The sequence below is a fragment of the Quercus robur genome, chromosome 2 (genome assembly GCF_932294415.1).
Source record: "Quercus robur chromosome 2, dhQueRobu3.1, whole genome shotgun sequence".
In the NCBI taxonomy this organism is placed as follows: domain Eukaryota; kingdom Viridiplantae; phylum Streptophyta; class Magnoliopsida; order Fagales; family Fagaceae; genus Quercus; species Quercus robur.
The window spans coordinates 35,474,661-35,490,400 of record NC_065535.1 but is presented as its reverse complement, the minus strand read 5'-3'; the positions used below and the strand labels follow the sequence as shown (position 1 = coordinate 35,490,400).

Sequence of the window (15,740 nt, the reverse complement as noted above, 5' to 3'; positions counted from 1 at the left end):
GTACTTTGGTTGACTACCTTAAGTTAGTCTCACATCCATCTTGAGTTTGAAGGGGGCTGTTAACATGTATAGTGTTGTGGGCTTTAGGCCCAACTAGATTACTTGTATAGCACATATTCTTGTACTACACTCTTACTTGTATTGCACTCATATGCCTCCTATATAAAGACACTCATGTATATTCTTTCATACTTGAGAAATACAATATACAATCATTTAGTATTTCTAACATGGTCATGTTAAATATTAGCATTGGTACACAATGTTGAATATGCTAGTATGGATGCGGAAGTGAAAACATAAAGTATAGAATACAATAACATACGAGGGTTACGTGGTTCAGCCTAACAGCCTACATCTATGGAGGAAACCTTAGAGGGCTACATCAATAATATATTATAGTGTAGTACAAATCCTGTGTTACACAATAAATCGTAACATATGTATATATAGTAAACTAAACCCTAAACTAATAGACTTCTAGTACAAGTAGGAGACTTGGCTTGCACACAAAGTAGAATTAGGCTTGGACCTATGCTAATAGGCTAATATATCTTTAACATTTCAAAAGCAAATTCTTTTTTCTATTTTCCATTAGAAGAAAAGATAACACTTTTATGGTTTAGGACATGTTCTATTTTGTCATCTATGAACAAAAGAAAAGTTTTTATTGATTCAAAAAAATAAATCATTCAACATTGTTATTATTACTATATTTCTTTTATAATACATTTTATATGCTAAGACAACTTAAAGTGACATTTATTATTTAATTTATCCAAAATTTTTTTTTTTTGAGAAAATATCCAAAATTAATTTTGAATATATTTTATATTTTCTAACGCTATTACCAATTTATCATACTCCCACGTGTAAATTTTATATTCTAGAAAACCATGACTTAAATGTTTAAAGAATATTAAGTGTCCTATCAAAAAAACAAAAATAATATTAAGTGTTATTAATTTAACATAATGACTTCCTATAAAAAAAATTATTTGATACAATGACCTTTTTTTTTTTTTTTTTTTTTAGAAGAAAGCCGGTGAACTTTTATTAAGAAACTCTAGCTATATCAGCTTGAAAGGCAGAAATAAATGGTTGTGAAACATCCTCCATCCACATAATAAAATTTGAGATATGCACAACATACTTGGCAAGACTATAAGCAACCTTAATTTATTAAAAAGATGAGCAGCGTCGCATATCTTCAATAAGCAACCCACTGAAAGGCAGAACCTCTGTATCATTGATCAACCTGGACGTTAGAACCTGTGAGTCTCCCTCAAGAACAGCTTTTGTAATACCAATTTCTGATGCAAATTGAAGGGCTTTGGAAGTAGCTAAGGCTTCGATAACTTCTGGAGAATAAGCCTGCGGGATTTCTTGTGATAAAGAAGCAAGAACCAAGCAGGAAAAAATTATATATATAAAATATTTTTTTATTAATTTAATTACTCTTAAAAATATTTTTGCACAACTTGGCTTAAATTTTGCATACCCTGATCACAAATCAATTTAGTACAAAAATCAAACAACATAGATTAGTTCATCCCAAAACTAATTAACAATACAAATCACTCTCCCTTTCTCTCATGAATCTCATCTCATCTCTATTATTTATCTGACTTTCTATATGTCTTTGAGTCTAAGAGTAAAATGTGAGTGTTTGTGAGTTTTGAATGTCTTTCTCTATTATAAATTTATATTATATATATATATATATATGTGAGTGTGTGTGTGTGTTTGATACTAATTTTGTGCATTATTATTTTATTTTGTTTTTATTTTTATTTTTTTTGAGAAATAATTACAACATGCTGCTAATCCTGCAGCTCGAACCCTTTCCCCCCTAGACTCCCAAGCACTTTGTGCATGGGAAGGTGCCAATTCAGCTACAAGGCCTTTGGCTTATTTTGTTTTTTTGATATAATGTTATTTGTGTGTGAATTGTGATGTGTGTGAAGGTGTATACGTATAATATAAATATACTATAACTTTATATAATTTAATAACCAAGAAATATTTGTTACATGTGTATATTGTTATAATGTTATAATAACTTTTTGTTATATAACTAGTGATTCAAGAAAAGAAAAAAAATAGTAAAGTTAGTGATTGTTAAATGTATTATTTATGCATCGATAAGTGTGGTTATGTGGGTCAATAATTAATATAAGGTCAATAATTTATGAAATAACTAATAAATAATGACAACTACACAAAAATAAAAATGTTATACAAACACAACAAAATAAAATGGTTACATCTACATTGACAATAAATAATTACAATTAATAATAAACTATCATGTGACGATTTCAAAATATGAAAAATCATAGAAAGAAATTGTAAAATTTCATGTATTTGTGTTTTTTTTTTTTCAATAACACAATATGTTCAAGTTATCTTTTTATTAAAATTTGTTTAATTTAAGTTTATTAATGACCTCCCTCAAGAAAATTCTTGGAGCCGCCACTGGAACCAAGCCATTTATGTCGCGAACAACCACACCTGTGCCTGAGTTGTTTACCTCAGAAAAAATAGCTCCGTCGAAGTTTTATCTTCATCAAATCTGCAAGTGAAGGCAGCCAATGAACCCGAGGCAGTGGAGACCGAAGTTGTGGCAGTGGATTGATGGCCAAAAATTCATCCCGGCGTCCCTTACTTTCATGAGCGAGCTGATGCAGATTACAGCTGGGCTTGTTCAATTGGGTCAGGTTTCTTTGAGTCTAGATTGACCATACTGTGAATGCAAAAAGTTCAGGGTGTTGATGCTCCTGCAAAATCCATGATAGCAGCTCCTTAAAATCCAGAAACTGATTGGACATACGGCAGCAAGCTTAGAGCTCAGTATCTGACCACACAATATCAAGCGTAGGACACAACCATAGAGCATGGAGGGTATTTTCTACAGTTTCACGGCATCTATCACAATGATGATCATCGATGATAGTTCAACGCACTAGACTTATGGAAAGAATACTTGTCTTCAATTATATTAAATACATTTGGTGAAATTTTCTTATATACCAAAAAATAAAATATATATAATAAATCACGTTAGAAACATTTTTTTTTTTTTTAAATAGAAGAAAGTCAATGCTTATTATTTAAAGAGGCTATTTAAAGAGGCTTGTAATACAGAAAGTAAGTTTGGTGGCACATCATCTATCCAAATTGACAAGGGAGGGGAAATGATTGCTCTACGTGCCAAAGAGTAAGCAACCTTATTGCTACGTACATGAGATATTTTGAAAGCTGAAAAATGGCAAGAAAATGAATGTCATTAGCCAGCAGTGGCGACTCCAGGAAATATTTTCAGGGTGTTCCTCAATAAGCATAAATTACACAATCTAATAAAAAGAAAATTTTATATATTGACAACAACAACAATAAAAAAATACACAAATACATAGAATTTACAATTGCCTTCTACGAGTTTTCATGTTTTGAAATCGTTGCATAATAGTCTCATTATCAATGCTACAAGCTACATCTTTTTCAATATACACAACCAAGCAATCATTCATCCATTGATCTCTCATTCGATTGCGCAGTTCATTCTTTACATATTTCATTGCTGAAAAACTTCTTTCTACTGTTGTAGTAGCAATTGGAAGGGTCAAAGCTAGCTTCACTAGCAAATAGACTAATGGATAAGTCTCGTGTTTTTTTGTGCTCACTAACTTTTCAGCAAGTTCACTAACTCCTTGAAGCTCTAAAAAGAAGTCATTGTTGTGCATTTCAAAAATATAATTCTGCAGTTGAGAGTCAAGTGCCAAAATATCTGTCCCAAGAAAATCAGAGGGATAGAACTTAGCTAGACGTATCAACTTTTCCTTATCGAAAGCCACAAATGAATTACTTGGATTCAAGCAAGCCATACAAAGTAGCAAATCGGTATTTGCCTCAGAAAAGCGGTTGTTAAGCGGTTGTTAAGCTCTTGAAGTTGCATATCTATGACTGTGTAGAATAGCTCAACACGATAATGATGTAAATTTGTATTTTGTTGGGTGTTGCGTCGCGGCCTCCCACTAACTACAAATATTGCTTCCATGTCCAAGATAGGAATATCATGTGAGGTACAAAATAAAGATACTTTAGCTAATAAAGATGCCCATCCATCATCTCTCATCACTTGCAACCGGTGCTTAGACACTTTAACAAGATCCATAGCATTTACTATATCTTGATTTTTTTTTTTTGTAATGCTATTGACAACTCATTTGTGATCCCTAAAATATTTTTTATCAAGTGTAGAGCAAAGACAAATTCAAAAGAAAGAATTGACCTCATAATAGATCGAGCTTCAACTTTTTGGTTGGAGAGGCCATCTTCTTCAATAATCTCTAGTACATCAACAACAGCAGAGAACATCAAAATCAAGCTGAGAATAGTCCCATAATATGATCCCCAACGTGTATCACCAGGACGTTTAAGATTTGTCTCTTGATTCAAACCTTGCCCACTTCTACGTACACCATTCTCTAAATCTTCTTTAATTTTGGCAAATTGTGTATCTCGAATAGCATCTCGTCTCTTACAAGAGCCTTCAACAACAGTTACTAAATTACTAACCACATAAAAAAATTCAACAATGTTAATGTGATTTTTAGCAACAGCAACAAGTGTCAATTGAAGTTGATGAGCAAAACAATGGACATAAAATGCTGACTTGTTCTCTTTCAAAATTAAAGTTTTGAGACCATTGATATCACCTTGCATATTACTAGTCCCGTCATAACCTTGCCCATGTAGGTTCGATAAACTCAAATTATGTTCACAAAGTAAACATTCAATAGCATGTTTGAGTGACAAAGCGGTAGTACTTGCTACATGTACAATACCAAGGAATCGCTCTATAATAATTCCTTCTTTGTTCACATAACGAAGAACGAGGGCCATTTGTTCTTTCACTGAGATATCACGTGACTCATCAACTAATATTGAAAAGAACCCATTGTCAAGATCCTTGATGATGGCTTTGGATGTTTCACGAGCAATTGCATTCACAATGTCTTTTTGAATATCAGGGTGGGTAAGCTTGCAATTTTTCGGAGCTTTTTGCAACACTTCATTGATAGATTCATTGTAATCCCCCAAAAATTGTACAAGCTCAAGGAAATTTCCTTTATCACTTGAACCTTGAGATTCATCGTGACCACGAAAAGTTAATCCCCGGCATAAAAGGAATCTTATGCAATCAACTATTGCATTTAATTGAATCCAATATTCAATTTTATCTTGATTTGATTGCTTAACAAAAATACTTTGAATGTGTTGCTTTTCCTTCAATAGATCTTCACTCTTCTGGACAGCTTGGTAATGAGTACTATTAACTCCTCCAACATGGGAATTTAACTTATCTTTCTGATTCCAAAGTTTGAATCCCTTCGTTACAAAAGTGTCACCTCCTCCTTGCTTACCAACATCTTGCCCAAATAGGTAGCAATAAAAACAAAATACTGCATCTTTGTCTATACTATATTCCAACCAGTATCTATTTTTATACCATTTGGATATAAATCGACGGGGCTTTCCAGAAAAATAAGATATAGGGTAATCATCACTGTGTAAAACAAGTTGACAAGGGCCTTTTGTTAAATAATATCTTCTTATTTCATCATGATGATTAGAATGATAAGATGATATTTTTTTCTCATAGCCTAGGATCTGAAGGAAAATTCTCTAAGTTAAAGTCAACATGAATTCGCTTAGAAGATAAAGATGAATCTTGCGCAGGAGCTGAATCTTGGGTACGTGGTTTTTTTATCAAATATTTGTCCATAATTCTAGCAAAAGAATAAACAATAAACTATAAGTTTATTTGAAATATTAATAAAATTATTAATTATTGTTGTTTAGTTGTTTTATTAATTTGTTTGTCTTTTATAAACTATAATTTGTTACATTATTGTTTCATTAATTATAAAATTATTAATTATTATTTAGCCTAACATAATTTAATTTATTTGTCTTTTATAATGTATTGGTTAATTATACTGCTTTAATTATTGTTGTTTAGCGTAACAATAAACTATATTACTTTAATTTGTTTGTCATTAATTATATTGCTTTAATTTGTTATATTGTTTAGTCCCTTGTGCACATTACACTAATAGAGCCAAACATTATACATCCTATGCGCAGCATAATAAAAGCAGTGTAATGTGCAACACATTACACTGCTTTAATTATTATTTACTACCCGGCCCCATGTGCCCATCAGCCCATCTACCCCTACCCCACTCAACAGACAAGCACAAACCGTCCCCCAATCACAACCTACCAATCAGAAAATTTCGCAATCACAATACACATTACTAATCAATATCACACCAACACCAACACCAACACACACTGAGTCACTGACCAACAGCCAACAGCAACGGACAAGAATCATAAGATAAAGCCAAGATAAAGCCAAAAAACAAACAAAAAGCAAAATAAAGTTAAAGAGTAAAGATTGGTTCCCAAAAAAAAAAAGAGAGTAAAGATTCGGCACTTGGCAGCCAATCAGAGGCTTACAAAAGAGAGAAAGAGAGAGTTACTTAGAGACTAGAATAAAGAAAGAGAGAGACATCAGACATTTTCATTCATATTTTTCATTTCAGTGAGAGAGAGAGAGAAAGAGAGAGAGTGAGAGACTGAGAGAAAGTTAGAGAGAAAAAGAGAGAGAAATACCTTGAGGCCGAGCCGCCGAGCACCGGAGTAGCTGAGACGGTGAGACCGATCTGCGATCTGCGGACTGCGATCTACGATCTGCGACGACAAGCAAGTGACAAGCGACGACGACTAGACGAGGACAACGAGCGACGGAGCGAGCTGCGCCTGCGAGCGAGTGACCGTCTCAGCGTGGGTTTGGTTTGCTCTGGGTCTGGGGTTTGGTTTGCTCTGTATTTGGTTTTTTTTTTTTTTTTTTAAACATCTCTGTATTGCAGTGTTGGGTAATGGGGTTTGGTTTGCTTTTGCTATGTATAGAGTATAGACTGTATTGATCTCTGCCAACGACGTGTGACCGTGGTTTGATTTCTATTTTGCTCTGTACTTTTTTTTTTTTTTTTTGGGTGAGAATCCATGGGTTTGCTACCTCCGTATTATGTTGGGCTTGCCGTGGGCAGTGGGCTTGGCTCTGCTACCAAAATTTTTTTTTTTTTTTCAGATTTGAGTTCAAAATTTTTTTTTTTTTTGGGTTTTTTTTTTTTTTTTTTTTTTTTTTTTTTTTTTTTTTTTTTTTTTTGTGGCTTGAAAGTAGAACATATTATTTTATTTTATTTGAGGGTATTCCTAATTTTGTGATTAAGGGTGTTCCTAATTTTGGATTGAGGGTGTTCCTAATATGGATTAAATATATATATATATATATATATATTTTTTTTTTTTAAAATTCCTGACCTATACGTGGCGCCACCACTGTTAGCCAGATATCCATACTAAGCCCAGAGAACTAGTTCTACTCTCAAGGACTTTGATGAGGACCTTTGAATCTCCTTCCAGGACAAGATTATCAAACCCCAACTCTATTGCTAGTTCAAGGGCTCGCCGTGTTGCCAATGTTTCCTCCTCAATAACCATTGTACGTAAATGTACCAGTTGAGACAGAGATGCCATCACAAGGCCTTCACAATTCCGTATGACCACATCTAAGCCTGCACTGTTGACACTGTCAAAAATAACCCCATCAAAATTTACTTTATACCAGTGGGTTGCAAGGGGTTTCCAAGGGGTTGCAGCTCTATTCGTAGGAGAGTGTGCATCCGTAGTTTGAGTTGGAAAACCCAGTCTTCTTTCCTTCGCATCCTTCAACAAATGGTTGAGGTTGGATGAGTGTTTACATAGCCTGGGATTATTTCTCCTATTCCATAGAGCCCAAACTATTGAGGTAAATAATTCTGGGTCTCTGTTGTCCTTGTCAACAAAGATAAAACCCAAAATGTCGATGAAACTGATAGTTTGTTTGAGAGTTCCATGATTCTATGATGGAATTGAACTCCAAAATTTTTCCAGGTCTAGGTAGCGGTACAGGACGTGCACCATGTCTTCCTGATGCAATTTGCAGATCTCACACAGCCCTTCAGTAAGCACATGGCGTTTAACCAATTTGGCTTTTGTAGGCAAAGAATTTTTACAAGCATGCCATACCAGGTGTTTAACCTTGCTTGGAACATTTAGACTCCAGATTTTCTTCCACAGAGGTTTCAGAGTGTCTATTGCAGAGGGACCAGGTTGTTGAGAAACCTGCACATCTTGTAGACATTTATAGCCAGCCTTAACTGAGTATTCTGCTTCCGAATTGAAGGGCCAATAAATTAGAACGCCCTCTTGGATAGTTCTACAGAAGGGAATTGTCTTGATCGTTGCTGCTTCAAATTTGAAAAAATAGCTTTCTATGATATCCTCCCTCCGAACTCGATGGATTGGGTCAATGAGAACGCTAAACAAAGCAGCGGGGTTTTCTTCTACAGTTGGTGTAATAATCCTAGCATTATTTCTTGTAGGTAGCCATTTGTAATAACCACATGTTTTAAATATAAATTACACGTGCATTTATATGATAAAGTTTTGCTACAAACTTGGTTAAAATTATCAATCATTTTTAGAAAATGGGACAATCTCTAGGACTAAATGTATTATTTTTTAAATTAATAACAACAAAGAAAGCTCCCTCCGCTTTCAGTTACTTCCCCCCTTATCCTATTCATGAATCACTGCTTGCTTTTGTTTTTGTTGTTGTTTTGGGTTTCTATGGGTAAACACAATTGAGTACCTCTTTTAATTTGGAACCGGTTTTGATCCTCTATTGTCCATTCAATGGATGGAGGAGGAGCTACTATTTGATCCCTAAATCATTGTGAGATGGGCACATTTTTATTGGTTTATTTTGTCAAAAAATTTCAACAGATATTTAAAAAGCAAATTGTAACTATCATGATTAGATGAGTACATTTTGCAGTTCAACTGACATTTTTTGTGTATTTTTATTGAAAATATTCAAAATTCAAATATCTTATCTTCTACCCATTGTAACTATCAACAAATTTTTTTTTTTTTTTTATAAATAAAAATAATTAATCATATTTGCTTAAAAGTAATTTTTTACCTAGATTTAAAAAATGAAAATAAAAATAGATTGAGATTTTAGATTAAAACGAGGAAATAAGAAAAATGGGGTGGAGAATGGAGAATTCATTTGGGTACATTTGCGTGTCTCATAATCTCATTGAGTCATTGTGTTGTAGTTCATGAGAAGAAATTGCTGACTTCATTCAGGGATTTGAAGCCACATTTGTGTTTTTTTGAGGAAATAATAATACTTATTAAAATACACGAATACGAAAGTAGTATATAGATATTTTTTATTTTTTTATATTTTTTTTATAAACAGATTTATAATATATTACATAACTAGAGGAGTACCACATTGAGTTATTGACACACAAACACACACACACTAGCCTTATCACACATGCTCCACATGTGCAATGAGACTCTTTTTTTTTTTTTTTTTTTTTTTTAAATTTAATGTAATTTTTCAATTTAAATTTATCTATTGTTACTGAGGTTATACAGGAAGGAATTTTTAAGAAACTAAAATTTAGGATTTAAAATAGAGTAAATTGTTGAACTTAGTGTGTGCTAGTTTTTAGGGAAAAAAATGTATTAAACATGCATGAGATATATTTAAAGAGTAATACTAGAGATACAAACTTTTTTACAATAAATTTTACAAACTGCTAATGTGGTGAGTGATTATTGGTAAATGAAAAAGTGATGTTAATGGTAGGCCTAGATGAAAACTAATAAAAAGCTGGTCACTTTAACAGTTTGTAAAAATGTTGTAAAATAGTTTGTGACTGTAACATTACTCGTATTTAAATAAAGAGTATGTTAATTTTTAGGAAAGAAGTTTCTCTTATAGTTTTTTTTTTTTTTTGAATTTGTTGAATTACAATTTTAACCCTATTTTTATTTTTTAAGAATAAAGATTATCTAATTAGATTAAGGGTATTTTTGACATTTTTTGAAGCCATAACTAACTTTTTGAATCCTCTTAATATATATATATATATATATAGAGAGAGAGAGAGAGAGAGAGAGAGAGAGAGAGAGAGAGAGAGAGAGAGAGAGAGAGAGAGAGAGAGAATCAGTTGATATTGATAAAGAAAGCCATAATTTGCTCTAATTTTTTTTTGACGAAAACACTATTTTAGTCCATACATTTTGGGGTCACAGCCAATTTAGTTCCTACATTTTTGTAGCAATTAATTTGGTCATTGTTATTTACATTTTGTTGTCAATTTAGTTCTTGCCATTATCTCACTAACGTAATATGCTTACTTGAAAAACAGATTGTACACTTGGCACACTTAAGCTTACATGGCAAGTAAAATAATATTAAACAAATTACCTTTGCCTTGGAAGCCAGCTCATTAAATCGAACCATTAACTAGGAAGAAGAAAACCATTTGATGCAATGTTTTGAATTCCTTCGTCCATCATATTGGTTCAAACCTTACCTTTTTTGTTGTTGTTAATTTATGAGATGAGAAAGCACAGGTCTACAAAGTTAAGCAAATAACTCAGTTATGCCAAACGATTAAAAAAAAAAAAAACATAGTTTTTTGCCAAAGATGCATAACTCTGCTACACGATGTGGGTATTTTGTTCTGATTTTGGTTTTCTTGCCTTGGTTTTGTTTGAAATCTTACTTCTTTCATAGATTGCAAATATTTCTTTTTGAAAATCAACCATTTCCACTGAAATTCATGGACCAACTTGTGCTCTCTTCAATCTTTACCGTTTCTTTGAATCACAACAGTTCGCAAAGTCAATCCAAGAAACTATGAGTTATCAGCAAACCCAATAAAGTTGATACTTCGACCTTCAAATCTTCAATTCAAATTTTAATTTTAAATCGAGAAATTAATTTTTCTGGGTTCATGTTGTTCTTCTGGGTTCAGGTTCATATGTTCTTTCTTTTTTTGGGTTTATGATTTTCCTTTTTTGTTCAAATTTTCTTTTCTTTTCTCCTTTAGAATTAAGAAATTAATTTTTGTTTATTTCTAATTTAAATGCTAACATGGCATTATTTAAATGTTAAATAAATTAGTTTAATTTTTTTTTATTTGCAACATAAGCTTGAGATTGCCAAGTATACAATTCGTGTGCCATGTAGGCATATTCCGTTAGTGAGATAACGACAATGACTAAATTGACTGCAATGTAAAAATAATATGGACCAAATTGACTGCTACAAAAATATAGGGACTGAATTGATTGTGGCTCCAAAATGTAGGGACTGAAATAGTGTTTTTGCCTTTTTATTTTATTTTATTTTATTTTATTTTTTATTATAAATTTTTCAAAACCTTATTCTCACTTTCCTAAAGCCCAGCCCATCTCTGTTGGGCCTGCCCATGAACTGCTCTATTATGCTAGTAGTTAAGATAAGAGTGAAACAACAAAAAAAAGTAGTAACATTGATGCATAGACTTGGCAGTGCGTCAGCTCAGGTTAAGTTTGAGTTTGACTCGGTTAGTTGTGTGGTTGATGTTGTTGGATGTGTTGGAAATATGTGTATGAAAATGATTTTGAATGAATGTGAGATGACGGATTGGTGTTTTGAATGGAAGAATAAGTGTTTTTTGTTTAAAATTTTTGTGGGTTTAGTGGGTGTTCTTTGATTGATTGCTCTAACAAAATTTGTGCAAAGTAACAGCAGGGAAGGGTGAGGAAGTGGAACTTTCCTCTAAATGAATTCCCTAAAAAAATATTTCGGTCCATATATTATAGGATTATTATTAATTTAATCTTTATATTTTGGTAGCAGTCAATTTGGTTTCTATTGTCAAATCACTTTTTTTTTTCCTTGTATTTTCTTACACTTTCATGGCAACCAAACACAAACACAAATCAAATTTATCAATCTCCAACTCTGATAACACATATATCAACTTAGCAACTAAAATAAACCCATATTTGGATCCATAATGACTGCAAATTGAAAATAATAGGGATAAAATTGATTGCAAATTAAAAATAATAGGAACCAATTTGACTGCTTCTAAAATTTAGGAACCAAATTAACTGTAAATGAAAAATAATATGGACCAAATTGATTGTTACCAAAATGTAAAAACCAAATTGATAGTAACCCCAAAATATAGGAGCCAAAATGGTATTTTTGGCTTATAAAAAATGACTTTTAAAATTTTTATTTTCATGCATTTTAGAGGATTGAACCTTTTCTCTAATCCTAAGAAGGTTCAAAAAAATCCATGAGAAATATCATAGTAAAAAGAAAATTTTAAAGTACTGATGGTAAAGGGACAATAGACATTCAGAATACCAAAATCAACACTCCGCTCTTGGCTGGGGTGATGACTTGCTCTTTTACCATTTCTCTATAAATTTTTTACTTGTTTTTTTATTTTTTTTTTTATTTTTTTTTTTAAAATCTGATTTTATTCTAATTTTTGGTATTTTAAGAGATAATGAACTCTTTTGATTGGGTTGATGCTAATCATGTTTAGTCTCTCTATATTATCAAAATAATTGTTAGGGCCATATTTTGTGTAATTGGCTAATCTTTTGACAAAATGCACTTTACTTGTAATTGGGAAGATCTAAGATGAGTTTAATACATCAAGAAATATGATGTTCAAGCATATCAAGTGTTTGTATTAAAAGACATGAAGGTTGGTCTAAAAAACAAGTGAAGAAAATCTGTTTATTAAGTCTCGACAGATAGCTTGATAGATGCCTGTTATCGAGACTTAATGAGAAATTCGATAGATGGCTCAACAGCAACTCAATTTATCGAGAATTACGATTTTCAGTTTTCCAGATTTGAAATTCGGCCCAAACTTATGTATTTGTTTAGGGTTTCTTTTCTCACAACCCTAGACATATATGAGGCTTATTTTAAGAGCCGTCACATACGAATATAGAGACCTAGAGATTTATTTTCTCTGTGAGAAGCTACTGCGTTTGTACGCTGTGCGTGCCAAAAATGAGACTGATGGGCCTAGCCTCACTTGGGCTCACAACTTATTTGTAATGTGGGTTTAGGATTTCCTACTTCGAGTTGTTCTCGGCATAGAGACTCAACGAAGTTGCTCCTCTCTCTCTCTCTCTCTTCCTGAATCACTCTTTTCTCTACTCTCTGTTTTCTTGAGAACCTTTCAACAACCATTTCCTTTCCCCAACTTCTCATATTTATAACTCTGGATTAGTGGAGAGATCATGATTACTACCATAGTTAGTGCAATTGTAGGTCCAATATCATTAGTTGTAAGTGGATGGTTAGGTGGGAGTGGAATGTGATGAGAGTGACCTTGGAACTTGGTTCCAACTCCAATAGGCATGCCCAGCAATGGTGTCTCTTGGGCACTATCGAGCATGCTATGGTAGGTGGGTTTGGACATTATTCTTTCTCTAGTGTTCGGGAATGATTTGCCGAGCAAGGGTCAGGTGGCAAAATTTGGGCTTGCAGTTTGTATGGGTTCAGGCTGGGGTTTTAGGTAGAAAGAGATTATGACTATGGGCCGCGCTACTAGGCCATAACTCAAGGCCCAAATGGATCTGGGTACCTAGGTGCCGTACATACGCCATAGGGTTTTGTAACCAAGTGTTTTCAGATTTTCATTATTGATGAAGTAAAGAACTTTGCAGCCAACAACATCGTTCAAGTTGTTGGAGTTAGTCACGTACTAGGATTCGTGCAAATGATCAGTCATAGATTGGAGATTTGTGCGTTAAGGGAAAGAAGGCTACTATAAGATCAAGTCCAATTAGGTATTGGAACGAAGGTTCAACTGTAAGTTGGTATTTCGGGATAGGCTAGGGTAGTTGGTAAGATTTCTCATACTTGTAACCGTTTGATTGTTGATTAGTAGATTTTTGAGAATGATGACCTTAAAATCATTCAGTGGGGTTTTTGCCTTACAAGAGGTTTTCCCTATTCGTCAACAAATCACCGAGTTATTTATTCCGCTGCATATTAGTTAATTGGTGATTTCACGATTTGCATGTAATTTGACTTAATTAATCAACTTGGGTAATTAGATTAATTAACCGGGATCAAACTATCTTAACCCAACAATAATTATCCATTCATGAAAATAAATAATCATTTTAATAATCCAAAAATTCCACATTTATACCTTAGAATTAGCACTTGTTTGCATGTCCATAATTATTTTCTATTTTATCAATGAGAATCAAGCCTTTTTTTTTATTTTTTATTGAATTTAAATTAGTCTTTTAAAGACGGTGAGAATCCGACCTGAGGGGGCCATAGATTCACATTTTAAGGAGTAAAAATAAGAAATACCCCAATAGCAAATGTCAAGATATGGAGATTGAATGTGGATATTATTTCCCCTAATCTATGGGACTTATATGAAGTGTTCACTTTAATTTAATTACAAAGGAAAATTAAGAAAACCTCGAAAACAAACTTTATTAATGAAGACTAGAAAAGTGCATGAAATGTTGAAGAAAGTCAAATTAAATGGTTTTGACCCTAAATATAATCTAATAAAGAAAAATATAAAGTTATTTGTCCTAGTTATAATCTCCAAAAAGAAACTATAAAAGAAGATTGCATTACAAAAGACCTAGTCTACGTCCCATAGATAAAGATTGGGGCTACATTACTAAGTGGAAAGGTGTTACACCCACCTTTTTCGATTTGTCTCATAAGGTACAATGATGAATTTAAACAAATTCACATACCCATCATATAATTAATGAAAAACAATTATACAATAATTCATTACATTTATTGTTTGCAGAATTTTTTTTTTTTTTAAATCTTTTTGAGAAGATTATTGTTTATAGAACTAAAGCAAAAAGCTTAAAACTAATGAAGAAGAACATTGTGGGTTTCAGTTAACTCAACTGGTAAAATCTTTGATAGTTAAATAAGAAATCTGGAATTAATCTCCACTTACACCAAAAACTAATTGGTGTTTGGTCTAATGATAAATAGTACAATCATTAGAAGTGGACGTCATAGATTGAAACTCAAAAAAAAAAAAAAAAAAAAAATTGAAGAAGAACATTAAAAATGAATAAATAGAAGAAAAAAAAAGGGGGGAGGGGGTGGTTGAGGGGTGAAGAAAAAAAGAAAAGAAAAGAATGATATAACCTATTATAGCTTGCATGGACAATTCTAAAATGCATGAAAATGTTAAAGGGTGAAAGTGCGCTTCATATACATCATTCCCATGTGAAGCATGAGTGTATGAGACTATTATGGTTATGCATGTACTTCAAAAAACACATATTTAATATCAAAGCTAAAAATTGGATATCTCAAGTCTCAGCCCATCTTCCATTATTTCGTGTGAGTTTTCTAGATGATAGGTTAATGAGATGCAATATAAAGAAGATAAGATTTTATTTTAGTTTTTTTGCATTATTTTATGTGATGCAAGATTAGAAACATGTTGGATTTTTATGAAGTAATGCATGAACAAAGCAATTTTATTTATTTGATTTACAGATTTCCATGGAAAAAAATTCATATTCTCATTCTAAGCATTAAACCCATAAATCTTTGAAAATCAAACTCAATCAACTCCTAATCTAAAGTATGGAAAAATGATGCACGAAGCATGTGGAGTATGAGGCATGAAATGTACATAATTATGTGGTAAACATAGGAATGAAAAAATCATCCCACCCATGTAGATTTTTTCCACTCTAGACAAGTGGAGACGAGTCCAAAT

The 15,740-nt window shown here is 32.5% G+C and overlaps 1 protein-coding gene across 1 annotated transcript; it reads right to left on the bottom strand.

Moving 5' to 3' along the window:
- Positions 1–2,716: 2,716 nt before the first annotated feature.
- LOC126698303 (uncharacterized) lies at positions 2,717–7,578 on the bottom strand. Its single transcript, XM_050395445.1, has 4 exons — positions 7,438–7,578; positions 4,295–5,373; positions 3,691–3,867; positions 2,717–2,780 (listed from the first exon to the last, which is right to left on the bottom strand). The coding sequence occupies exons 1-4, from the start codon at positions 7,576–7,578 to the stop codon at positions 2,717–2,719; spliced, it is 1,461 nt and encodes a 486-aa protein (XP_050251402.1).
- Positions 7,579–15,740: the final 8,162 nt, after the last annotated feature.

Bases quoted from the DNA above. Each gene is read 5' to 3' on its own strand.
- LOC126698303 (XM_050395445.1), bottom strand. From the start codon at position 7,578: ATGGTTATTGAGGAGGAAACATTGGCAACACGGCGAGCCCTTGAACTA. The intron at 5,374-7,437 runs GTATGGATATCT...CTTTGGAATCAG, and splicing joins GAACTAGTTCTCTGGGCTTA to AAAGATAAGTTAAATTCCCA. The intron at 3,868-4,294 runs GTCAATTCTTTC...CTTGAATCCAAG, and splicing joins GAAGCTCGATCTATTATGAG to TAATTCATTTGTGGCTTTCG.